The sequence below is a fragment of the Pempheris klunzingeri genome, chromosome 6 (genome assembly GCF_042242105.1).
Source record: "Pempheris klunzingeri isolate RE-2024b chromosome 6, fPemKlu1.hap1, whole genome shotgun sequence".
Taxonomy (NCBI): Eukaryota; Metazoa; Chordata; class Actinopteri; order Acropomatiformes; family Pempheridae; genus Pempheris; species Pempheris klunzingeri.
In genome coordinates this window covers 26,101,366-26,126,341 of record NC_092017.1, presented here as the reverse complement: position 1 = coordinate 26,126,341, position 24,976 = coordinate 26,101,366, and the positions used below count along the sequence as shown (strand labels likewise).

Here is a 24,976-nt window from a genome sequence, read left to right as displayed (position 1 = left end):
GCTCACACAACGAAACCTGTGACTGGAACAGGACTGGTAATGTTATTCATGGTTAGGATATAAACATTGTTATTGTTTATTAAGATTTGGTGAATTAAAATATAAACTGTAATTCAGTAAGAACACTGAACAACATGAAATTAGGAGTTTGACTTTAATAGCTGGTCTGTGAATGAGTTATAAAGAGAAGGTTTATTGTTGCTGCCCTGTCTCGTTCATTTGTTCTGTTTGCAGAATCGATAACCGGTTTACTTGGTACCTGTAACACTTCCAGTACATTTTCTTGATAACACTTTTACTGAGAGATCTTAAATGCAGGGTGTTTACTTGCATTTGCTGCTTTTACTTTTCTTTATTCTGCCCATAAGCATCTCCTCGGTTGTCGCTTTTAGATCTTTACTGAAGAAGAAAAAAAGACAATGTCAAACTCGCTCTGTGATTTCTGTGGTTTGACAGTGACAGTTTTATTTAATGTTCAGATTCATTTGTATGAGTGAAGAGAAGAGAAATCAAAGGAGGGACAAGACAGCTGAGACAAGCACATCGCTCTGTCTCCCTCTAGTGAAGACAGGAGAGGACATTACATGTGTGTTGATGGGAAGAAAAAAGTCTCATTACCTCTCAGAGTTATGATCAGATTAATAGGCTTGTTTAAGATACTCATTCTGTGATTTCTATTTCCCACCTAAACTATGAAGCCTCACTTCAGAGTGTGATTTTATGGGGTGATATTAGCTATTTAACGCTGATCGACGGAGCATTATGGCATGTTTAAATGAAAAAGCAGTAAAATATACCTATTTTTCCGAACTAAAGCATCAGGAGGAGCATCGTTTTGATGTAACCAAGTGTAATGTTGCAATAATAAGTGTAGGAAGGAAGAGCAGAGAGGAGGAGGGCTCCTATAGTAGGACAGCCTATAGGACGGTGGTTATGTAACAGAGGTCTGGAGTCCAAAAGGTCACCGTGAATCAGAAATGTTTATCATGTGTCAGTGGTTGCCATGGCTACAGCCTACTGCAATCCTCCACGCCGAGTGCGGACAAGATATAATCTCACACTGATACGCCTTTCTACAGGATGCAACATTTCACAAGAACAACCTTCTACTCCTCTGAGCAAACCACAAGTTTATACTGAAGTTAAATAAAGTTAAAATATTGACATAACTAGACTAAAAATGACAGAATGAGGCCTGATTTTGTTTAAAAGTTTAGACTGATGTTCTGAATCATTTGATTCTTTGTCCCTTAATGTTTTCTATTAATAGTAAAACTATTATACAGCAGCAAAATGGGCTGGAAGCCTCAAAAGTAAAAGTACGCATCCTGCACACAGTTTAACTTCTGACTAACATATATTATATTATTGAATCACAGGCATTGATGCATTCATGTGTTCATGTGAGTGGGATAATAATCAGAACTGAGTTATACCTACTTATAATTTGAATTAATCCGATCCTGCGACATAATCACAGCTGTCAAAATAAACCTATTAGAGTAAAAAGTATGATAGTTATCTGTGAAATGTAATGAATCATATCTGTCATAATGATGGCAGAGGGTTACATAGAAAAGATTTCCTCATTAGTTTAGTGAAACAGGAGCTCTCAGGTGTCCTACAGCACATGAAGGCATCTATATTGCAAGATTACAAACATGCAAATCATCTTAGATTTCTGTCATGCAGATGGAGGAAAGAGAAAATTACCAACTAAATGAGGGAGTTAAACATTTCCTGCAGAATAACAGTGAATCACTGGCAGTGTTGTGATGTTTAAAAGCTCTGAGGATTCAGCAGAGTTTGGTTTGTGGCTTCAGAGAGGAGGATGTGAGGAGGGTGGGGTTCTGGACACATGGTCTCATATTTCTGTCTACGCCTTTGAATCCATCCTTAGAAAAAAGAATTAGAATAAAAGGACTAAACTCAAAGATCCCAGCATGCAGAGCTGAGCTGGATGTTTTTGCACACTTGTCCACAGCTCCATTTGTGTCCTTCCTCGGTGTAAAGCTTGTTTGTCAGCAGGCGGTGGCTCATCGCCCAGTCACGCGTCCCTCCCACTGACAATAAGCTCAGTTTGTGCTCCGTATAAATGCGCAGCGGTGGACCTCAGGGTTTAACCACGGCAGGAGCATCGCTACTCTCCAGTGGGGTGGGGGTGTCTCGGACTTGTACCTGTCTCTAGGTTTTGCCTTCACTGGCTCACACGTCGGCGGTGTGCGGGCAGAGCTGCTTCAGAAAGGAGGCTGCAGGGGGGGTGAGAACAGGTAAAGTAATAACCATGGAGGCGGCAGGCCTGGAGCCCATCCGCACTTTGCGGCGCTTTGGGTGCGGGTTTATTTCCGGGTACCTGAACGCACCTCCACAGGCTTCAGTATTAAAGTTACTAGTCAGAGATGTAAAGTGGGGAAAGAAGAGTACAGTGCATGTAGAGGCAGGTAATAACAATGAGTTAAAGGGAAATACATACATACAAGTGTTATTAACAGATATAACAGATTAAACAGATATTTAAGATATAACAGCCTGAATAAATAAGTAATAGTTGTGATTACTTTAAAAAGTCTCATTATCATGTGCTTTGGGTGAAATATGTGATTTTTTTCCAAGAGCGTTTTTCACTTTTTCACTTTTTTCCCATATAAAGCTATGTACATGAGGGCTTCACAGGTTCTAATCTAAATTATTTTTGGTATTTGCCTTTATTTGACAGTAGAGATCGACAGAAGAGGGAAGGAGAAAAGGAGACACCTAACCAAGGTCTGTATTCAGTTAGTATTTGAATTGAATTTCTGATTTTATCAGTGTTTTAAGGTTTGAAATGTAGAGGTTCTCTTTCCTCGTGTCATGTCTGTCAGGAGGAAAATGTATTCAAGGTTTTAGTTTGATTTAAACACATGAGAGGTGAAATGTGGTTCAGGTGCCTGTCTGTTTAAATGAGAACGTCTCTGCTCATTACAGGAAAACCACACATCACCAATCATGGCCACCATCAGCAGCTCAAACACAAGTTTTGCCTTGGAGCTGTTCCGCACTCTGAGCCAAGCCAATCCCACCGGGAACCTCTTTGTGTCCCCGTTGAGCATCAGCTCAGCCCTGGCCATGGTTTTCCTGGGCGCTAAAGGAGACACCGCCGCTCAGATGGCACAGGTCAGCACACTGTCTCTCTTTCATGTGCACTTCCTCCATCTCCTGACTTCCCTGCGCGACTCGTATCCTAATTGTAAAAGTAAGAAGGCGTGTGAGATCTGAAGTTTAGGCTATTGGCCCGGCTGTGCATCGAGGCATAGGCTGAAAGGTGTGTCTCAGGACAGGCGAGGTCTAATGACACCTGTACTTTGACCTTTAAACACTTCTCAAACAAGTAGAGTACTGTTCACTGTAAAGCAGAAGATTGTAAAAACCGGAAGTTGCAGTTTCTGTTCATGAAACCTGTTGAACTGCTTTTGACGGGCTGCTGTAAATCCCCAGAGCTCTTCTCCTTCTTTATTCTGATTAATGACTTCTGTGTTACACCAGCTTTACTTTACTGATGATGACTGACTGAATAGACAAAACACAACAGCATACAAAAGAATATAGAAAAGTATGAGTAGATATAAACACAACACCCATATGTCATTGAACGCATCATTCCAAAATAATGGACGTTCATCTGCTGCCAAAACCTCCTCCACTCTTCTAGGAGGGAAGGGTTTAATCCTTTCCAGTGGTCCAGTTAGCGATGACTGATAAGGCTGGGCTTGCATTTCTTTATCTGATCTGGCTTTTTGCTTGGGGCACAGACAGAAAACAGCCTTCTCCCAAACTGTCGAGGGAAAACTGTAAGAGTAAAAGAGATTACATCTAAAATATAATCACATCCTGTAGCATTAAAATGTCCCTTTATTGGAACCAAGGGGCCGTAAAAAAAAATAGTCCTGCTACTATCGGGACACGTCCATCTGCACACTTTTGGTCCTGTAATTTACGAAGATTAAAACAACTACAGACACTAAACGTTACAATTACAGACAACTAAAGGCACATAAAAAATAAAAAGCTCACCTACTGAAGGAAAGGGACAGATACATCATGAAAGCACGGAGGCTTGACGACATCACGTCACAAATTTGATTAACGAATTAAACAGGCTTGACAGACAATTAACAGTAAGGTTATTTTTGAATACCATGCTGCCACCATCCAATAATAGGCTTGTAAAACAACATAAGCTGTGTAGCACAATGTTTGAATCCAGGAATAAAGTCTGTTGTCCCAAACTTTCACACAGGCCCTCTCGTTCAGCGCCGGCGACGGCGTCCACGCTGACTTCGAGGCGCTTAATGCTCAAATCAACTCCCCATCTGCATCGTACATCCTGAAACTAGCCAACCGTCTCTACGGAGAAAACACTGCCAACTTCCTCCCGGTGGGTTTTTCAGTTTTACGCTTATCGCAGCAGACGCAGATCATTTAGACTGAATCGGTTACATTATACGGCTGAATTGTGACAAGATGGTATCTGCTCTCTGCAGCAATTCCTCGAAGCCACACAGAAGTTCTACCAGGCAGACCTGAAGGCCGTTGATTTCATCGGGGCTCCGGAGGCCTGCAGAGCTGAGATCAACAGCTGGGTCGAGCAGCACACTGAAAGTGAGAATTTACATCTGGAGCTGACACACAATCTTTCCTTTACAAACTTGTAAAGTCTGTGAATCAGTGTTCTTTGGTTGCTTTGTCTTTGTATTCCTGTTCAGATAAGATTAAAGAACTCCTGAAGCCAGGAACAGTCAGCACTATGACCAGACTGGCTCTGGTTAATGCCATTTACTTCAAGGGAACATGGATGAACCGCTTTGATGAGGCAAATACCAAAGAGATGCCCTTTAAAGTCAACCAGGTGATTCATTTCAGATTTTGCTTCATTACACACAGAAAGCCAACTAAGTACAGACTTGCTAATGTGATCCCGTCACCTGGATTCCCTTGTTGTGTTTCTTGCAGAATGAGACCAAACAGGTCCAGATGATGTACCAGATGAAGAAGCTGCCCTACAACTACATTCCTGAGCTCAGTCTGCAGATCCTGGAGCTGCCATATGTAGATGATGAGCTCAGCATGTTCATCCTACTGCCTGAGGACAGCTCTGGCTGTCTCCTGAAGGTACACAACACAGAAACCACCACCTCCACAGAAAATGCTGCTTTTCCAGTGCACTTTGGTTCACTGTGAGGGTTCACAGTCAGTGTTACTCACCAAAGCACATTGTGTGTATCCTTAAGGTCTAACAACCGGATCAGATGCATTTCCTTCCTTCTAACATATTTGGGACAAAATGGGGAAACAGCTCCACATTTCTAAAACTCTGCAAGCACCCTTTAAAGCTGCCACAATCAAAACATTTTTTATTAACAATGAATCAATTGACTGTAATATAAATGATGCCCCTCGTAGCGATGAACCCACAGAGAATCATCATCAGACTCTGCAATTCCTCAGAGCATTTTAGCATCTGTTAGCTAATTGTTTTGGTTATACGTCACATTTACTTTGTGGTTCAGTCACTCACTGCTATTATCAACCTCACCTCCAGCAACGAGCTGCACTTTAACACCTGTCCAACACTAAACGGCAAACATACAACAAGTACGACAACAGGACTACTAAAATAATGTGAACACCTAACAGAAGCCAGATAAAGTCAGTGGAGATGGCCACAGAACTAAATACTGAACTTCACCTCATCAGGTGGCCAAATAAATACTAATGTTGTCATATGTGTCCTTTTTAGCAGCTAAAAGCAAACTAGGCTTGCAGGGGATGTAATAGAAGCTGCTGAACACCTGCTAAACAAAGACAATGAGACAACAGCGACTCAGCTGATGATTGTAGGATTTAACAAGCAGTCTTAATGCAAATATAGGCCACAGATGCAATACAGTGTATGTGGGTTTTTTTTATTGCAGCTGGAGCATGCACTAACACTGGAGAGGCTGGACGAATGGACCAACAGGGAAAACATGGACGTCCACTCAGAAGTCCTCGTTCACCTGCCCAAGTTCAAGCTGGAGGAAGACTACGAGCTGAACGAGCCGCTGGCCAAACTGGGCATGACCGACGTGTTTTGTGCGGCGAAGGCTGACTTGTCTGGCATGAACGGCGAAGGGGGACTCTTCCTGTCTACGGTGGCCCACAAGGCCTTTGTGGAGGTGAACGAGGAGGGCACGGAGGCGGCGGCGGCCACAGCAGGCATGGCAGTGTACTGTATGTTCAGGGAGGAACACTTCACAGCGGACCACCCCTTCCTCTTCTTCATCAGGCACAATAAGACCAAGTCCATCCTCTTCCTCGGCAGGTTCTCGTCTCCTCAGTAGACAGAATGCAGCAGGGGAAGAAGTCGGGCCAAAATATGCAAAATCCTCAAAATGAAGGCTTTATTATCTGTAATGTTTTGGGAATTGAAGAACTGTATTTTTTGCCTGCCTTTGCACTGAAATCGTAGATGTAGTTATTCAAACAATTAATGAATGAGTTTGAATTGATGGGTTATAATACTCTGCCTGTGTAAGTGAAAAATAAAGCAAGACACTTTTAAACTGACTGCGTCCTTAAATATGGAGCTAAATATATGGAGTTCTTCCAGCGTTGAGATGAGATCTGTTTACTTCAATCAGTGAAACATTCACAGTCTTTCCAAAGTCGGACATGTGATAGATTTATTGAACAACAAACAGAACAATAAACCAAGCTGGACTAGGACTCAGTCGTGTACACTTGTGTATTGTATAATTCATAATTCATGCCTCAGCAATAGATGAGACAACTGCTTTTCTCATTACAGGGTCTTCTGCTAACATTAACCTTTTCCTGAACCCAACAGTGTACACACCCATCAGCAATTTGAATACACACTCCTTATTCAGTCTCTTTGATAGCTTTTTTTTATTGCAGACTCTATTGTAATATAAAGCGCATCTAAGATAATAAAAATAAATGTTTTCAATTCACAATTTTCAATTCATAAATTATTAAAATTCATGTTCCATTCACTGAAGTCATATTAGACAGAAAGATTTTTATTTAATGTGGCTAAACTGAAGCTTTGTATTATTATTGTCTGGCAGAAAGAATCAATTTTTCATGGATTGAAGTATTTTAAAATGTAAAACATACAAAGGAAAATAAAAAATGAACGATGATAAATCTACAAGAGATTTTTTTTTGTCACAATCTCGTAAACTCTTAGAGTTGGTGACTCAGTTAACAATCATTTAAATGGCAGTGCATAACTCAACTGAGCTGTGAAAAAACAGCTTTGAAACATGGAATTCAAAAGAGATAAAAGTCTGAAACAGCATTCTCAGTAAAACAAATGAAAAGCCAGCAGTAAAGCACACACTGAGGTGCTTCTGTATACCCTGTAAACTCCAGGTGACCCCAGTGAAACCTGCTCAGGTTTGGTGAAAAGTGAGAACAAAAGCCTCTGAGGCTGCACCAACTCACATTCTGTCCACTGAGGGGCAGAGAGGACTCACAATAATGAGTTTCTGGGACACAATATGTACAGCAATAAGACCACACCACTACTACCACTACTTCTACTACTATTACTACTTCTACTACTACTACTACTAGTACTACTACTACCACTTGGATCAGTGCACCAACACTGACCAAAACAATTTCTAACAAGCTTAATAGCTCCAGGGTTCTTCTTTAGAGAATGAATATATCTATATGTGCTCTAGAGGCTAGTATGTGCACACACACACACACACACACACACACATATTATAGATAGATAGATAGATAGATAGATAGATAGATAGATAGATAGATAGATAGATAGATAGATAGATAGAATCAAAATACTGTGGGAAAGATAATTATCAAGCGAAACTGTGTATATTAATAGATTAAAACACCTCAGCATGTCCATCTGTATTTGAGCCCCTGCTTGCATTCAGCAGAACTTTATTTTGAAGGCCGTAACCGGAAGCGGGGATCACCGCTCCGCCTTGACACCGGCTCCGTTCTTCCTGTCCGTGCTGAGTGCAGCTAACGGGTGAGAAACAACTACTTTACTCATTAGTTTCCTTCACACTTAACGTTGTTTCACTGCACTGGGGTGTCGCCCTGTTAAGTAACTAACTTACGAGGTAGATGCCACCTTTAGTTTAGGTTTACTTAGTGGAGTGACCTAGCTGCTAACGAGGCTAACACCAACTTTGGCTAACAACGTTAGCTTGTCCGGCTGGTTGTGCAGGTGTGGTGGTCTCCTCTGGTGACAGGCAGGTAACACCGTTAGTATACATTACCTGGTAATAGAGGTGAGCTAACTAAGACAGCTATAGCAAGTCAGGTAGTGATAGTTAGTTAGTTTGTCTTAGTATAGCGGTAACTAGTTTGTTGTCATGACTCCTCACGTGTTAAATGTTTGTAATAAAACCTCCTGATGTGAGCTGCTAAGTGACGTGGCATTACCTGAGCATGGGTGGAGCTGCAACACACCCACCTGTGACTGCTCCCTAGTGTAGTGAAACACACCCTCACTATCACAAGCAAACACCTGTGTGTGTGTGTGTGTGTGTGTGTGTGTGTGTGTGTGTGTGTGTGTGTGTGTGTGTGTGTTCTTGCCTCCTGTAGATGAACTGTCAGGACGATCACGCCGGTCCTTTCCGGGTGTTGGTGACAGGAGGGTCTGGGCTGGTGGGCAGGGCCATACAGCATGTGGTTAAAGAGGAGGGGGGAGCCAAGGAGGGGGAGGAATGGATATTCCTCTCCTCCAAAGATGCCAACCTGATGTGAGAACAAACTTCCTCCAGCATGCAAGCGCACGCTTTGGCACTGATGAAGTTCAGAGACTGTCTTTGCACTTGTCCTCATTAAGCCTTCTTGTGGCCTGGCCTCTCTGCAGGAGCTTTGAGGAGACATGGGCGGTGTTTGAAAAGCATCGGCCAACCCACGTCATTCACCTGGCTGCTATGGTTGGGGGGCTGTTCAAGAACATGAAATACAACTTGGACTTCTGGGTATGAGGAAGTTGCATTTTTTTTGATAAACTAGCACAGATTTGCTTTGTGTTGAATCTTTGCTACTGATGTGTTTGTCCCCTCCAGAGAAACAATATCTACATCAATGATAACGTGCTGCAGGCAGCACATAAAGTTGGCACGGTCAAGGTTGTCTCCTGCCTGTCCACCTGCATCTTCCCTGATAAGACCACCTACCCAATCGACGAGAGCATGGTACAAAGCTCCCATGTGTGCGCTGTTAGCTGGCATGAACTGGTTAATGTTGTAAAAGAGGACTAACTTCAATTTACTTATTTGTACAAGATCCATAATGGTCCACCTCACGAGTCAAACTTCGGCTACGCCTACGCAAAGAGAATGATCGATGTTCATAACAGGTCTGAATTTAGTTTTTGGTTTTGTGAATTCACACGAGCACGTGAACAAGAACTGGCAGTAAAACTGTGTGTGTGTGTGTGTGTGTGTGTGTGTTTAACAGGGCGTATTTCCAGCAGCATGGGCGTTGCTATACAGCTGTGATTCCCACTAATGTGTTTGGTCCCCATGACAACTTCAGCATTGAGGATGGCCATGTGCTGCCGGGCCTCATACACAAGGCTTACACTGCTCAGAGTAAGTCACATTTCCCTACACGCACTGGTGCTGTTTAACGACGAGAAGCACATGACCATAATACCGCGGCCATGTGACGCTCGTGAAAGTTACAGGACTGTCACCCATCCTATGCTCAAGGGCTTCTAGAGAAACTAGAAACTCAAGCAGTGCAGGTTCTGTAGTTGAGAAAATGCAGTGGCAAAGGAAAGGGCTGTCTGACAGCCATGTAGAGTGGAAATATTCTAAATATCAAGTACACTAATATTGATTTTCTTCTTAGATGAGGCTTTTTTCTAGGTGGGTAAAACATACTTCTCTGCTGCCCCCATCCACAGCAGTATATTGGTATATATTGCTATAGCTTACAGAGGAAGTCCATTGAACATATGGGGGATTCTTTTTGTGTGTGTCTGGGGGGGTAGATTGCTTTGCCGCCATGTTAAGAAAAAAAACAGTGCCATCACGGCCCTGCATCACCACCTAACTGGACATTTTCATACATGGTTTTTAAGTGAACTGCAAATTTTGTTTCAGGAAAATGTATATATATGATCTGAGAGTCAGAAGAGCTACAGTTTGATCCCCGGCTCCTCTAACTGAGCATGTTGAGGTGTCTTTGGGCAAGACGCTGAAGCCCAACCTGCTCCTGAAGCAGCTTCACTTCATGTGTGAATGGGGATGTGATGTAAAAGTGCTTTGAGCAGTCGAAATGACAAGAATGCAGCTCATTTACCTTTTATTAAGTTGTGCTGTTGCCTTTTTTTGTAATGACTGTGATTAAAAAACAGTGTGTCATTTAGATATTAGGTTATATGACGCGCTGCAGCACCGTATAATGTTCATACATGCAACCTTAGAAATCATGTTCTCGTTTGTGTGTGTGATTAGAGGAGGGGAAGCCTCTGGTCGTCTGGGGCTCCGGCACACCTAGAAGACAGTTCATTTACTCTTTGGATCTGGCTCGACTCTTCCTGTGGGTCTTGAGAGAGTATCCAGAGGTTGACCCGGTCATCCTCTCTGGTGAGTCCTCGTTCACAGCATATCTAACATATCTAAGAGTGAGTGAAGGCTGAACTACATTTATACTAATGCCTGTGTCGTGCTGGCTGGTTCCAGTGGGAGAGGAAGATGAAGTGTCCATCAAAGAAGCAGCAGAAGCGGTTGTGCAAGCTCTGGACTTTAAAGGAGAAGTGGTGGTATCCTTTTAATCGTGCAGCAGAGTTTTAGAGTTGCAACAGGTTCTGTACTAATCCGTGTTCAAGACTTGATGAGGTCCCAGGTTTTACTCAGGCTGTTTGGATGTGTTGACCACCAGTATAAAGAGCATGCTGGTGGGTAGCCGGACTACAAAATGCATATATTCAGCTTTATTACTGATCAATGTCTAAAGCACGTCAAACATTTTGTGAATCCCACCTTAGATATGGGTATTTGGGTAGGAGATGCTTGTTTTTCTAAATTAATGCATAAAAACATAAAAAAAAAATATAAAAGCTTCAATTCTTTACTGCGCTGTCTATCTGATCAGTTTACATTCAGAAACAACTGTAATGACCTGACAGAAGCGGCTGGTTCAGACTGTTATGTCATTTGTACTTGATGGACTTTAATTTCTAATCTCCTGGAGGTTTCCATGTAGTTTCCTTGACCTTTGACCTTCAGTTTGATACCAGTAAGGCAGACGGCCAGTTCAAAAAGACAGCCAGCAATGCAAAGCTGCGCCACTACCTGCCAGACTTCACCTTCACACCCTTCAAACAAGGTGGGACTGACTTACTGGTTTGTGTGTGTGTGTGTGTGTGTTTACGTGGCTGTTAAGAGATCATCAGTGCAAACATTTTACATTTGTGATTAAAGCTAGAAGTCTGTTTTGATTCCGTTTGCTGTCTACCGTCATTGACCCTCCTCGCTCTCTCTTACAGCTTTAAAGGAAACCTGTGATTGGTTTGTTGCCAACTACGACTCAGCCCGGAAGTGAAACCACGGCTGAACAGTTACGTCGAACGTACGTTGAAATCACGCTTGTCGATCGGTGAGCGGATCACGGATCCATTTGGAAGAGAAGGTGAATAGAGGCGGCGGTGGCTTCGGAGGTGAAGAGAACAACGTGGTTCCTGTGCACAGAAGTGTGTCACTCAGTGAGCTGGACTGAATCTCTCACTTTGAATTAACGTCTGCACGTCCACATCGTGTTATACTGCTGCAGACTTGTTTCTCTTTAGGTATAATAAACTATGTATGTATGTAGTTGTGGGAATCCTATTCTACTTCCTGTATGTAGAATTTTTTTCACTTTGCTAGTGTTTCTCATTTTCAGTGTTTATTGACTGCTTCAATCTGAGAATCCAGGTGCTGGCGATCAATAATTGTCTATCAAGTATAAATTCCTTCCTACAGTTTCAGCATTTTATTATTAAATTACCTTCATTCTTGAAGGGTTTGAAGTTAAATCACCGGGCCTTGACGTACTGTATTTAATGAACAGACAGGTTATATGTGAAGTTTAACTGGTGGCTTGGATGTTTTTTACTTAGTGGCACTGAGCAAAATAAATGTTTTATACCTACAATTTCTCTTGTCTGAATTTTTTATTTAGATTTCTGATAATGTTTTGAGAATTCTGTAGGTTTTCAGCTTTTGGGATTACTGCAGTTTAAATATATGATCAGACAGATTCATAGGTAAAGAAATAATTTATTAACTTAAAAATATACAGTTAATAACGAGGAGATAAAAATACAAAGTGTAAAGCTCATTTAGCAGAAGTCATCTTCAAGCAAAGCAGGCAGAACATAAAAAGACAACACAGTGAGAGCTGACAAACTAAAAAATTTAAAAGTAGAGTTTTTCAGGAGTGGACGTAGGAGGTGTGCCCCCCTTCGTGGACTCTGCAGTACTCCTGTCCCGGCACAGCTCTCTTCTTACAGGCCTTCCCCGTTTTTGTGATGCCGCTGCACAGCTGACGGCCTGCTAGAGAGCTGCCACGGAGAACAGGGACAGAAAAGTCCGTTTATTTCCAGCAAAGTGTCTCTGGTTACACATGTGAGGCTCTAATATGTGGTGAGAAAGTCGAAAGGCCTCACCTGTTGCTGGCTACAGATGGACTGGGACTTGCACTTCGGGAGTCATTCACTAAATCACGCGAGTCGTTCACTGCATCCAAAACCACCCCCAGGTTCCTTGGGGGGATGTCACCGACCAGAGCCTAAAACATAAAACCACAGCATTTGTGAGGGCACCTGTTGATCATGAAGCACTGAGTTATCTTTCACATATTCACATTCACTTGATTCGTCCCCAGTTGAAGGAGCTACCTGTGGTACAAGCCTGGGACTGGAGTGATTGGGCGTGCCAATAATCGGCATAAACCTGGACTCCAGCATCGGCTTCCTGTGAAGGGGAGACACTACAGATATGCCAAGGTCACCTGAACACACAAGACATAAGGGAGAGCAAACATGAGTAACTGAATCTATTCAGGAAACTATGTGTAAAATATAAGCGTGACAGTAGAGTTTATATTTCAAACCTGATATGAAGCTGTCCTGATTCAAGAGGTCGTCTTGCTCCATGAAACGGCCCTTTTCACTTCTGATGGCAAGAAGAATGAGACACATCACATCAAACTAAACAACTACAAAGAAATGAGAGCACTTATCTGCTGTTTTAATGTTTGTACATGTACATGTAGCACTTAACGCAGAAATATTAATAATCAACTTAAAAATAATCTGCAACTACTACAAAAGTAACAATTTGAGCCATTTTAAAGCAAAGACAGCGTATTGTCTAGTATTTTCCAATTCATACAAGGCATTTTTTAACAACTGTCTGACATTTGATAGAATAATTAATCAAGGTTATGTGGTTTAATTAATTCTAAGACTCACTTCTGTGGTGTAGAGGATGCTGGATATGAGTGGCAGGATGAAACCGGCTCCTTCTGTGGCTCCACGATGTCACATGGGGGCAGTGGCATCGGGGCGGCCGGCTTTCCTCTGAACTGGAAGCAGGACCACAGCTGATTCACAAACCAGTGGCCTGCAGAAATATAAGAAGAAAAAAAAAAAAAAAACTAGAGACAAATACATGACAATATCTGAGACAGTACATTTGCCCTGTGAGCAGCTGTAAGTCGGTACCCAGAGAGAGAGAGAGCAGCAGCAGGCTGAGGCTGGTGAGATCCAGCGCTGGCTGCTGGTTGAGCTCGGCCGCTGCGTTCAGAGGCACGGTGAGCAGCAGCATCGCTCGGGAGAAGCCCGGACAGCGCAGGAACGTCAGCAGGACCGCACACAAGACGAAGTAGCCTGTGTGCGCAACGCACGTCCACATGGCCGTCAGACTCAGACCTGTAATCACGGGAGGCACGAGGGGAAGTGGGATCAGTCCATGAAAAACACATACACAGGATAATATCTGGCTGATGTGGTCATCTGAATGCTTGACTGTAGGATCCGTTAATACACGTTCAAATGTGCAACCTAACTTAAGATGTCAGTCAGTCTGTTTATTATCTATTGACATCGATCGCTTGTTCAGTCTATGAAATGTCAGAAACGCGTTAAAACCCAGAGCCTGAGGTGACTTGTTACAATTGTTAGTTATGTCCAGCCAGCGGCCTAAAATTCAAAGATATTCAGTTTATCATAATTACAGAGAAAAGCATCAAATCAGCATATTTGAGATGCTGATCAATCAATCGTACCCACTCTAGATTGAACAAAAAGCTGGATTTAGACTGTGGACATTATGAATACTAATCACTGTTTGCTATATTTAATCATTGTAGGAAAGATTATTTTAATTTCTTTTGTAGCAGAAAATATAACAAAAAAAGGTGGACAAGCACTCGTCGCACTGCATTGTGGGTCTCAGGTCTCACCTGCCCAGCCAAGGTAGCCCTGGATCATGTGAAGCCTTTCCTCAATCCGGCTCTGCATGCCGTCCAGATAGTGCAGCATGGACCCCAGGGTGCTGTTCATGCGCTCCAGTTTGTTCATCAGGTCGGCGTAGTACTGCGAGGTCTGGTCCTGGTACTGCAGAAACTCCAGCATGCTGTGGTCTGATTGGACACAGAACCGATTAGAGCTACAAGGTTTAAAGGACGGTTGAGATTTGTGATGACCCGTTGTGATTACCGATTTTTTGGTAGATGTCCTGAGCTTGGTGTCTGACGTCCGCCAGGTCTTTAACGATCTCATTGTGGCGGTCGTGCACCTCCGAGCCTTGGATCTGCAGATGCTCACTCACATTCTCTAAAGGAGGAGAAGAAGAAGAAGAAGAGAAGGAGGACGCAGGTCAGCTTTCATTTTTCCTCCAATCAGTTTACCACTTTGATACTAGCAATGCGACGCTAATGTGTTACCTATACAACTGCTAAGTTGCTTGTTGGGCTCACTGGTGTACTTTAAAGGTCAATTACTATGTTGTACTCTGTGACTGGTAATAGTTTCTTCCTGCTAAGACAGACCATTTGAATACTTTAGCCATTGTCTCACAACTAGTGTATTCAGTAAAGAAATAACTGCACATGATGCTTGTCGAGGATTTCGCCTCTTTTGATGCAGATGAAAATGTACGAACACATTTTATTGCTGTAGTAAAAAGAATTGTGCTCCTTCTGTGCTTTCAGATACTAAGAAGCAACCTCAGCTCGAACGCAGGTGTCAACGCTTCAGACAGGCACGCTTCAGCTCCAATACTGTGCTGAATAAACCAAATGCTAAATATTTTCCCCTGTGTGAAAGACATGAACATGTGGAAGCCCTCACCCATTTTGGCTGTAATGCCCTGGATGAGCTGGGCTACCAGCTCCTGTCCAGAGGCGATGAGGGCTTTTTCCTGGCCCAGACGCTCCAGGTTGTCCCTCAGTGAAGTCTCCATTTGCCCCTGGCCCTCGTACAGTTTCCCCTGCTGGGCCTGCAGAGCGCTGTGGCCGTCCAGCAGCTTGTCCAAGGAGGCCGCAGTCAGCTCCCTCAGCTCCACCTGCCCCTCCTGTTAGAGAGCACTGTGATCAGAGCAACGCAGGATCTGATCCTCCACGGCAGGCTGTGCACAGCAGAGAGCTGAAGCCTACCTTCAGGTCCCTCATTGCGTCCAGCTGGCTTGTGGCCGTGGAGATGAGGGTGTTGACAGTGTGCTCCGCTCGGCGCCGGAAGAGCTGCTGGCGGGTCGAGTAGCAAACGGAGCGCGCTCTGTTGCTCACTATGTGGTAAGCGTTCCACGTGTCTGAATCCATGTCTGCTGTGCACTCTTTAATACTCTGAAACATCAAAAGGCACGTTAACAATAGCTCCACAAAGCCTGAAGAGCGAAAATCTTTTGAAGCCATTTCATGTTTTACCATTTCCTCCGTACACGGGTAGGTCCAGCGCCCCTCAGTCTCCGCCTGGCAGTTAAACAGTGCGACTCCAAGCTTCGCCAGCTGCTCCTCCGACAGGCCGTCACAGCTCGCCTTCAGCTGGGCAACCACCTGGAAACAGGCCACAGCGTTTTAGTCAAATGGTCAAGACACACCAGAGCGACTGAGAACCTGCTGAGGCAAATGAGCTGTGAGGACTGCTACCATGAGCTGAAGAGTTTTACAGTTTACAGGAGTCTAAAATCCTAAATATTAGCAGGTTCCAACATTTCAAATATGAGGATTTTCTGCTTTTTCTTTTTAATCGTTGTGAATGTCCACATTTAATATCACCTTTGATTTTAAAACAGGCAAAATGTCACTTACAATCCAAGAATAAGTGTTGCAGCCTTACTTATGATCACATAAATATAATAAAGTCATGATTTGAGCCTTGTTGGATTCACAAAGCCTGAATTTCAAGTCCCACAGGCTCAGCTTTACCTTGTAATGGCAGCTGTCCAACAAGCCGATCTGCAAATGCTTTGCCTCAGCCAAAAACTTCTCGTCGGCAGTGACCATCTCAAACTGAGCATCCTTTGTGAGAAGAGCAGAGGGGACTCCTGCTGGAGGAGGAGGAGCTGCTGCTGCTGCTGGAGGTGCCTCTGGACGCCTCAGCCACTCAAACAGGCCGCAGACTGCAGGGCACTGAAGGACCAGCAGGCTGAACAGCAGCAGACACAGGTGGTGGATCTGGAGACGGCCCATGTCTGGAACACAACACACAAAAAAAGCATAATTTACTCAACATTCCTGGCCCCGAGTCAGGGGACCTACTTTTCCCTAATTGCTTATATTAGCTTTTAACCAGGTATTTTCTTGCTTACTGTGACACTCGTGAGAAATCAGGAGATAAAGATTTGTTCCTCTTAACTCTTCATTTCCCAGCAGTTATTTTCTGACATCTTAAAAAAGAAAAAGTGACTGATCTTGAATGATCCACAGTCTCTTCCACATATCTTATTACACCTACAGTATGTAACTGATTACCTTTCCCCATGGGTGTAACAAAGATAGATTATTTCTTCCACACTCTTCTGTCCATCACCATCAGAAATCCCTGTGCTGACTTACATCTTTCTAAAATTCAAATTTAACTGGCAGGAAAAAGATGCACTTTCCTAAAAATGTTCAGATGTTATGTTATGTATCACTAGATGGCGACAACAACAACAACAACAACAGAGCCAACATGTTTGAATGGTTGTTCAAAATGTATGTGCAGCAGTCTGGATCTGTCTTATATCAAAGTATGGTGTCTACCAGACATACCACAACAAGTGAGCATGCATGCACGCAAGAGATAACCATAAAAACTTAATTAATTCATTCATTCATGTGTTTGAAGCAGCACACTGAGGCTTGCCCAGGCATGTCCTGCTCATACAGAACACCTCCTGCAGAAAAGGATCCAAAGCATCATCCACGCACTGTTTAAGTCATTTACATGCAACATTATACGTTTCCCAAAGGAAACACACACCTTCAAATCTACCAGAAAGCTATTTTAAATCTCTTTTTCGTCTGATGGAAGCAGCAGGCTGCAGGACAGCAGTAAGCACTGGTATTAAAACTCATAATAAACTTTGTCGCACTAAAAAGACTTAAGGTTAAAGTAGCTGTAAGCACACATTTAAATATTTCTAAATCATGTACCTGTTTAATCCTGCAGGAAAGTCCTCAGCAGCTGCTCCCGCACACAGCTGATCGGAATGACAGTTGATTTTTGTTTTTTTTGTTTTTTAGACCTCCACCTCTCCGCCCTTTACGCCGAGGACGCAGCCAATGGAAACACTCGCATTTTTTAAGGGGACGCACGTAGAGGTGTGCTGGATTTAAGTCACGGATTACACGGTGGTTTGGTGTTGTTGGTGGTGGGGAAAAATGTGCGGGATCGTGTGCGGAATGTGCGGCAGAGGATGCTGAAAGCGCCGCCCGGTTGGCTGTGCAGCGCAGGAGTGAGAAACAAACGCATCGATAGTTCACCGGAGCTCCACTGGATGTTTTGTGGATCCTCCGCGTGTATCCGACCCGACAGACCGGCTGAATTAAGCCACAGTTTGAGCTTTACAAAACCTTGGACATCAGCAAATCTGAGAAACACCAGGTGAATAAATCTCCACCCACCAGGGTCAGCCGGTGTTTTTCCAAAAGCATCGCCTGACATCGTGTTTATGTCACTCCGTGTTATTTTATGGTTGTCCAGTCAACAAGAAACACGTGCATTGTATTTCTAATCTAATCTGTCCTGGATTATTTTCTAGCTGTCCCTAGCTAGATGCGGCAGCGGGGCTAGTTTTCTCTGCAGGATTTTTTTTTAAAAAAGCATTTCAACGCCACAGTTTTCACGACATGTAGGTTTAAACAGAGCTAATTTTTTAAAAAAGCTAGAAACGGCGCGGCATCAGTCATGCTAGCACCTAATTAGCATCCTAGCCGTGTGGACATTCTACCGTTGGGCTAACGCTCGCTAGCCGACGAGCTAACGAGGCTACGCCGCTACAAACAATGGACGACTCCGGTATCAAGAAGCAGAACTGGGACGTGAAGGAGACGGAATTGTTTCTGGAAATCCTCAAGGAGCTGGACATGAAGAAGTGCTTAGACGGTAGGAAAGTGAGGAATAACAAACTCTTCAAGGTTGCGCACAGGAGGATGACAGCGGCTGGTTACCACAGATCTGTGGACCAGTTAAAGTTTCGCTGGAAACTTCTCAAAAGTGCGTATTACAAGTGCAAGAGGGAGCCCGACTCCCCGGCGCCGACCAAAATACAGGGCTGGTGGCGGTACGAGAAGACGATGGTAGCTATCATGGAGTCCAGGCACCCTCTGGTCGGAGCTGGGGTCAACTCTGACCGGAATGATGAGGTGACAGAGGACTCGGATGGAGAAGCATCCGTGCTGCACTGGCCGCAGCCCTGCCCGGACAATTCCTCTCAGAACCTGGATTTAATTGTAGGGGTGACACCGTGGCTGCGATGTGTAGTCTGTCATGAGATCACACCAGTGTCATTTCTTTCGTGTGTTGTCTATAGATGCATGCATCCATCCATCCATCCACACCCCCTCCAGCTGTGTGCCTGCTCTGACATGCACTCATTTATTCAAGCACATCTAACTGGAAACAATGCAGTGAAACTCAGCAGCCCTGTAATAATAATAATAATAATAATAATAATAAAAAACCTGCCTTCATTGCAGTGATGTTTGGCTTTTGCTGTATTGAAAGGTGTTTCTAATATATTCTGCCCTCCCCATTTACAGCAGGGAGGCTAGACTAGATATTAGAAACACTTCTGCAGCGCTTCAGTGGGCTCAAAAGCTCAAAAGCTCTTTTTCAAGGGAGAATCTGCACATGAGATTCACAACACTTCTAGTAATCATTGCTTCTGCATGAAAGAAAGTATTTTCCAGAAAAAGAATGAACTAGAGCCTCCAAAATGACTTTAAAGTTGAATCGGCACCTTTTCGACATTCAAACATTCATGAATGAAGGATTTCTGGACTGCATTGGTTTTGTCTTGGCCCTAATAAAACTGGAGTGAGGACAGTAATTTGCCCCAGCAGCACCATTGTTGCCATTTCTATACGTCTATAGTTTCATCTGTGGGGTTTTTCTTTTTTCTTTTGAGTTTTCTAAAATGCTCATCACGAGCTGTCAGAGCCACACGAGACACCTGACAGCAGAAATCCAAATATAATCCATCTACAACCGTAAAATAGGAAAGCAGAAACTCTCTTTGACGAGCTGGAGCAAGCAAATGTTTGGGTTTTCAACATGCTAAAATAGTTTTTGGTCCATTTGCTCTGTGTTGATGCTGGAGGTGTGTTTCAGGGACGTTGACTGCTCCCGACTGTTTGCAGTAACATGCTCTCTGAAACATCATCAGGTTACGAGCTCAAGGGAGAAATTAACCGACAGACTTGCTCTGTGTCTCTGCTGTAGACGACCAGCTTTCTCTCCCCCGTAAACTGTTAACTGGGTTAAGGATGCAGCTGCATGGCAGAACAACCCAGGACAGGGCGACTATGCTTTGGCAGCAGCGACAGGGGGGAGGGAAGGGGAGGGAAGGGGGAGAAATCTGATTACTGACCAACTGTCAACCAGGATTTAATATGCTATCTGATTTTTTTTTTTTTTTTTTTTTGTCTTAACCTGATTTCTCACTGTAATCTGGTTTCTTGTGTCAATTTAAACACAGTCGACCGTCACAACACGTCCCTGTGTCTCTACAAGGTGTTGATGCACTGAAACCAGCCGTGTCTGGCTCCATGTATATACTATACATAGTATAGTACAGAAACTAATGTTTTTGGTTCTGATAATCTTGAATGAGGCAAGCATGTCTCTCTCCTGTACTTCAGACAGTCTTTGGGTGTTTCTTCATGGCGATTCAGCTTTTTTTTTTTTTTTTACATGCTGCTGCTTTACTGTTTAAAAAGCTAAGATTGTGCACATTATTATTATTTTGTCTCAGTGGTCTGCAAAAGATACAACTAAAACTTTATTGCTGCCATCAGTCTTCGCGGTTTGTCTATAAAATATTAGAGAATTAGTGGAGAAAGCGATGCAACAGTCTAAAACCCAAAGATATTAATTGTAAGATTATTTATGATAAAGAAGCATCAACTCCTCACAGTTGAGTTGATGGAAATAGTGGATTTTTTTTGGCGTATTTGCTTGAAAAACAGTTTCAGTTTCTATCGATGAACTGAGGGATCATTGCAGCATTAATTGTCTTGCAGTATAATTGTTTATAACACAATGGTGATGTACATGTGTGATAATGTGTGTTACCATTGTTACTGGTGTGTAGTATTGTGGTTCACACCCCTGTAATGTAACGTGTTGTTGTTTCCACTCAACTCTGTTCTCGTCTTTTCTTCAGATCAAAATGGACCCTGAGATGGACTCGCAGCTGAAGATCGGTTTCATCGGCGCAGGGAACATGGCCTACGGCATCGCTAAAGGCATCCTGGCTGGTGAGTCGGCAGAAAGCTGTTGCAACAGAGCAGAGAGGTTTCAAGTAAAAGGAGTTAACCGTCTCTTTGTTTCCTCCCGTTAAAGGAAATGTTCTTCCTGTGAACGTCAAAGTGAGTGCACCATCCTCCAGGAACCAGGGACGCTTTCAGGTACCTTTTCCTCCTTATCTGTCAGCAGGATGGATTGGGTTGCAGAGCAGCAAGTAGTTTAGCATCATGGTTACTGTTTCTAAGATCAGGTTCCTTGTGAATGGAAAGTTGTCTTGCAAACCAAACCATTGTAATGCTGACTTTCTGTTTCCTGTAGGTGTCCACATTGTTTTTTTAATGTGTGCACACAATATGGTAATTTCAGGATACAAAGTAGTAACTCCTGCACAGCAATTAGCAGTTCATGTTGTCAATTTGTCAGTCAATAATCATCTTTATTTAGAGCGCAAATTCAACAAGTGTTATAAAGAGCAAATCAAGGCCAAACTCTCGAATTAAGAGTCTCAGTGATTAAAGAATTCAAAATTGAGGATGAGCAAGTACCAGGCGGACCTTGAACAGAATCTGGCTCAGAGGTGGGCGGCTTTCTTAGTCCAAAAATGAAACTTTATTAAACTGACAAAATCAGGGCTGTGTCTAACTTTAATTAATTTTCATCATTAATCAATCAGACAACTTTTTAAAATGATTGTTTTGTGATTATAACGTTTGAAATAGTGAAAAATGCAGGTATAATTGCTGTCACGTCAAAGTAGTGTGTGCCAGCTGCTTCTTCAAGTCGACCAACAGTCCCAAACCCAAAGATATCTTTAGGTAGTTCACTGTCAACACAACCAACCAAAACACCAGTTTCCTCAATTAATTGTTTTGCATGACAAACTGTCCGTAATCTGAGGATGTCACATTTACACTGTGAAGCTAGAACCAGAGTGTGTTTGCTTGAAAATCATAATTAGTCTGTTATCAGAGAGGCAGCTCTAACCCAGACGCTGTTACATTTATAACAATCTAACCGCTGTGATTTTTTATTTTCATTTAGTATGAGAGCACCTCAGCAGGCCGCCGTAGCATCAGGACATGAATGAATACGATGAATCAATTCATTCTACTTATATAAGATAACTCCTCTTTATCTGGGGGCACGGAGTCATTTTTGTGTGAGCGTTTCAACATGCAGGTGCAGATATGGGTCAGTAACACCCCCTTCCGTTGGCTTTCAGGAGCTCGGGATTGCCGTGACTCACTCCAACGTGGAGGTGGTCTGTGGGTCGGATGTGGTTTTTGTAGCAGTCAAACCTCACCTGGTTCCACTAGTTCTCAATGAGATCTCACAGCACGTCACTGACCGGCACATTGTTGTGTCTGTCGCAGCAGGAGTAACACTTGCAACGCTGGAGGATGTGAGTGCTCTGGCCCGTGTATAATGTTTTTTTAAACTGAATGGTGGTTCTGTAGTGATTCAAAGATGAGTAATGTTCTCGTTTTTCTTCCAATTCCAAGCTCTTGCCAGAGAATTCGGTTGCCATCAGGCTGATGCCAAATCTCCCATGTTTAGTCCAGGAGGGGGCCCTCCTGTTTGCACGGGGATCCCATGCAAAAGCGGAGGATGGAGCTCTGCTTCGCTCCTTGTTGCACCGCTGTGGTTTGGTGGAGGAGGGGCCTGAGGCCTGGATTGACATCCACACTGGGCTGAGCGGGAGCGGAGTCGCTTTTGTGAGTGTCCAAGGATTGTTCGCTTTGGTTTGTTCTTCACTTCAACATGAGAGTCAGCTTTTACAGACTTTAAAGTTCCTGATGTTGCATAAACACAAGGAAGATTAAATCTGCTTTTATTGTCAAGGCACATTATTGTTAACTCTACGTGCACCACATTACCACAGAGTATTAATGCATCTAGTCAAAACAATCTTAAACACTCTTAAGGAACCAAATCCACTCATATAGCACCTCTCCATTTTCTTTGTACAGCACCTTTCATACATGAAATGCGTCACAAAGGGCTTTACAACAAGGAAATTACACGTGTGCTTTCCATGAAACAGACATCAAATGAACATAAATACTAATTAAAACCATAACACAGAACACATAGTGTAGAATGGAAGATACATTTAATGAAAACAGAATAAATAAAATAAGAAGTAGCAAAAATCAAGTAAAAGTAGACTTGGTTAAAATAAAACATTGCAGACATATTCTTCCTTTTCATGTTTTACTGAGACAGAATACAAACTAAAATCATCAGTGGCTGTTGGTCCACTTTAAATCCTCAGTCAGCTTCAGTAAAGTAACGACTCTTTACAGACACACATCCAACAATGATGGTGCCTGTGGTGGAGGAGCTGTTTAGGTTAAGTTTCAGAGGAGCATCAGAACAGCTCCTTAAGGACTAGTTTACTTTGCATTAACGTAAAATCATCAGTGTGTGTGTGTGTGTGTGTGTGTGTGTGTGTGTGTGTGTGTGTGTGTGTGTGTCTATTTATGGACCAGCCAGAAAAAGGTCTTTGAGCCCCTTTTGATTCTGATGCATGTGATCCGTCTGTGCAGGTGTATCTGTTTGCTGAAGCGCTGGCAGAAGGAGCTGTTAAAATGGGAATGCCCAGTGCTCTGGCACACAGCATCGCATCTCAAACTGTTCTGGTCAGTCTCTGGTCTCTTCTGTGTCACTGTAGCAACATCAGCGTCTTAAATATTACTAAAAACACTTGACTCTTTCTCGCTTCATGTACACAAGCACAATATTCGAACCCGCCATCACTAACTTGGTTTATATTCCACCCATTGCAGGGTGCTGGGAGATTGTTGCGGGACTCTGGGAAGCATCCAGCTCAGCTCCGCTCTGAGGTCTGCACCCCGGGAGGAACAACCATCTACGGGCTCCACACCCTGGAGCAGGGCGGCGTGAGGGCGTCCACCATGAGCGCCGTGGAGTCTGCCACGGAGAGAGCCAGGGAGCTCGGCCGAAAGTCGGCTGCAGGATCCAGGAAATGATGGCTGCCTTTTTAATACCCACTCAATGGACTTAATTCAAGCCAAACGGCAAACTGAGCTTTTGGTTCAGCCGATCACAAACAGGACTTTTCACGTTTTTAATTCAATCCTTTCCCTGTTTATGTTCCCTTAAACAAGTGCAGTTCATACGTCGTGTTTGTTTTTTATGTCAGAGAGATTTGTTGTCACCAACAAGGTAATAATGTCTTAATCTTGACATGGACACTGACGAGTAAATTATTTGATCATGACCGCTGTGGTTTATTTGAGAAAGTGGTTACTTTTTTTCATGCACACCAATAACCCAGTCTTTTCTGATTCGGGCTTAATGCAAGTGTACATTTGATTGAACCCATAGTTGTGCAAAGGTGCTTAGAAGTTCTATTTTGGTCACATTTCTTGGGGACAGAAATAAATAGACTTCATCTATTAATCAGTCCAAGAAGCAGCTTGTATAAAGTGCAGGTTTGGAGTAATGCCTAATTAGCCATGATTGGGTTATTCTGTGCATGTAATGTGGAGTGTGCGGATGTATTTAATTCTATTAAAAATATAGTATTTAATATTTGACCGAATGAAGCGTAAAACTTAAATTTGGGATAATTGATCCTCTGGTTTTGCAGCAGCTGATAGTTTCTGCCTCTGGTGTAGTTAACTTCTAGCCGCTGGCTTTGTGTAAAACACAATGTTGAGATAAATACTCATGAATCCATGATGCCAAGTGTGTAGAATTGGTTTTCATAAAGTGTCATGTGAACCAGCTCCCTTTTGTGCAGTGCCTTGTTTTGTTGGAAGTAAGCCGAGGTTTGAAAGTCGGCCATCATCTGACCTTTTGGACGCTTAAATTCTCAGTGAGCAGAAGCAAGAGGAAGATAGAAAACAGACTAAATTCACACTGAATGGCAGCAAGTTATTTTACTAAACATCTGGTTGTAGCTTCTCAGTCTGTGTGTTCTCAGTTTTATATCTGTACAAACTAAGTATTTGGGGATGTCGG

At 43.1% G+C, this 24,976-nt stretch overlaps 4 protein-coding genes across 4 annotated transcripts; 3 read left to right on the top strand and 1 right to left on the bottom strand.

The window, feature by feature from the left end:
* The first annotated feature begins 2,748 nt into the window (after positions 1-2,748).
* Positions 2,749-6,581, top strand: LOC139202361 (leukocyte elastase inhibitor-like). Its single transcript, XM_070831815.1, has 7 exons — positions 2,749-2,763; positions 2,965-3,153; positions 4,277-4,414; positions 4,521-4,638; positions 4,743-4,885; positions 4,990-5,148; positions 5,952-6,581. The coding sequence occupies exons 2-7, from the start codon at positions 2,986-2,988 to the stop codon at positions 6,357-6,359; spliced, it is 1,134 nt and encodes a 377-aa protein (XP_070687916.1). The 5' UTR covers positions 2,749-2,763; positions 2,965-2,985; the 3' UTR covers positions 6,360-6,581.
* Positions 6,582-7,995: 1,414 nt separating this feature from the next.
* On the top strand, positions 7,996-12,155 carry LOC139202601 (GDP-L-fucose synthase-like). The gene is made up of 10 exons (XM_070832136.1): positions 7,996-8,050; positions 8,632-8,789; positions 8,903-9,017; positions 9,105-9,233; positions 9,324-9,397; positions 9,499-9,632; positions 10,503-10,634; positions 10,731-10,810; positions 11,277-11,376; positions 11,537-12,155. Exons 2-10 carry the CDS (start codon positions 8,632-8,634, stop codon positions 11,590-11,592), a joined length of 978 nt encoding a protein of 325 aa, XP_070688237.1. The 5' UTR covers positions 7,996-8,050; the 3' UTR covers positions 11,593-12,155.
* A 283-nt stretch (positions 12,156-12,438) lies between these two features.
* bmb (brambleberry) lies at positions 12,439-17,750 on the bottom strand. Its single transcript, XM_070832666.1, has 13 exons — positions 17,671-17,750; positions 16,459-16,724; positions 15,958-16,086; positions 15,691-15,876; positions 15,386-15,608; positions 14,753-14,869; positions 14,497-14,676; positions 13,757-13,963; positions 13,505-13,655; positions 13,144-13,205; positions 12,929-13,041; positions 12,698-12,819; positions 12,439-12,592 (listed from the first exon to the last, which is right to left on the bottom strand). The coding sequence occupies exons 2-13, from the start codon at positions 16,720-16,722 to the stop codon at positions 12,463-12,465; spliced, it is 1,884 nt and encodes a 627-aa protein (XP_070688767.1). The 5' UTR covers positions 16,723-16,724; positions 17,671-17,750; the 3' UTR covers positions 12,439-12,462.
* Positions 17,751-18,133: 383 nt separating this feature from the next.
* Positions 18,134-24,856, top strand: pycr3 (pyrroline-5-carboxylate reductase 3). Its single transcript, XM_070832269.1, has 7 exons — positions 18,134-18,969; positions 20,904-20,997; positions 21,083-21,147; positions 22,209-22,388; positions 22,489-22,701; positions 23,536-23,628; positions 23,776-24,856. Exons 1-7 carry the CDS (start codon positions 18,523-18,525, stop codon positions 23,977-23,979), a joined length of 1,296 nt encoding a protein of 431 aa, XP_070688370.1. The 5' UTR covers positions 18,134-18,522; the 3' UTR covers positions 23,980-24,856.
* Positions 24,857-24,976: the final 120 nt, after the last annotated feature.

Excerpts from the sequence above, each read along its gene's own strand:
- LOC139202361 (XM_070831815.1), top strand. The coding sequence starts at position 2,986 with ATGGCCACCATCAGCAGCTCAAACACAAGTTTTGCCTTGGAGCTGTTC. Across the intron at positions 4,415-4,520 it reads ACACTGCCAACTTCCTCCCG|CAATTCCTCGAAGCCACACA; the intron begins GTGGGTTTTTCA and ends TGCTCTCTGCAG. Across the intron at positions 4,639-4,742 it reads GGTCGAGCAGCACACTGAAA|ATAAGATTAAAGAACTCCTG; the intron begins GTGAGAATTTAC and ends ATTCCTGTTCAG.
- LOC139202601 (XM_070832136.1), top strand. The coding sequence starts at position 8,632 with ATGAACTGTCAGGACGATCACGCCGGTCCTTTCCGGGTGTTGGTGACA. Across the intron at positions 9,018-9,104 it reads AATACAACTTGGACTTCTGG|AGAAACAATATCTACATCAA; the intron begins GTATGAGGAAGT and ends TGTCCCCTCCAG. Across the intron at positions 10,811-11,276 it reads ACTTTAAAGGAGAAGTGGTG|TTTGATACCAGTAAGGCAGA; the intron begins GTATCCTTTTAA and ends TTTGACCTTCAG.
- bmb (XM_070832666.1), bottom strand. The coding sequence starts at position 16,722 with ATGGGCCGTCTCCAGATCCACCACCTGTGTCTGCTGCTGTTCAGCCTG. Across the intron at positions 13,964-14,496 it reads GGGCTACCTTGGCTGGGCAG|GTCTGAGTCTGACGGCCATG; the intron begins GTGAGACCTGAG and ends CCGTGATTACAG. Across the intron at positions 12,820-12,928 it reads GTCCCAGGCTTGTACCACAG|GCTCTGGTCGGTGACATCCC; the intron begins GTAGCTCCTTCA and ends TTTATGTTTTAG.
- pycr3 (XM_070832269.1), top strand. The coding sequence starts at position 18,523 with ATGGACGACTCCGGTATCAAGAAGCAGAACTGGGACGTGAAGGAGACG. Across the intron at positions 22,389-22,488 it reads CACTTGCAACGCTGGAGGAT|CTCTTGCCAGAGAATTCGGT; the intron begins GTGAGTGCTCTG and ends TCCAATTCCAAG. Across the intron at positions 23,629-23,775 it reads TCGCATCTCAAACTGTTCTG|GGTGCTGGGAGATTGTTGCG; the intron begins GTCAGTCTCTGG and ends CACCCATTGCAG.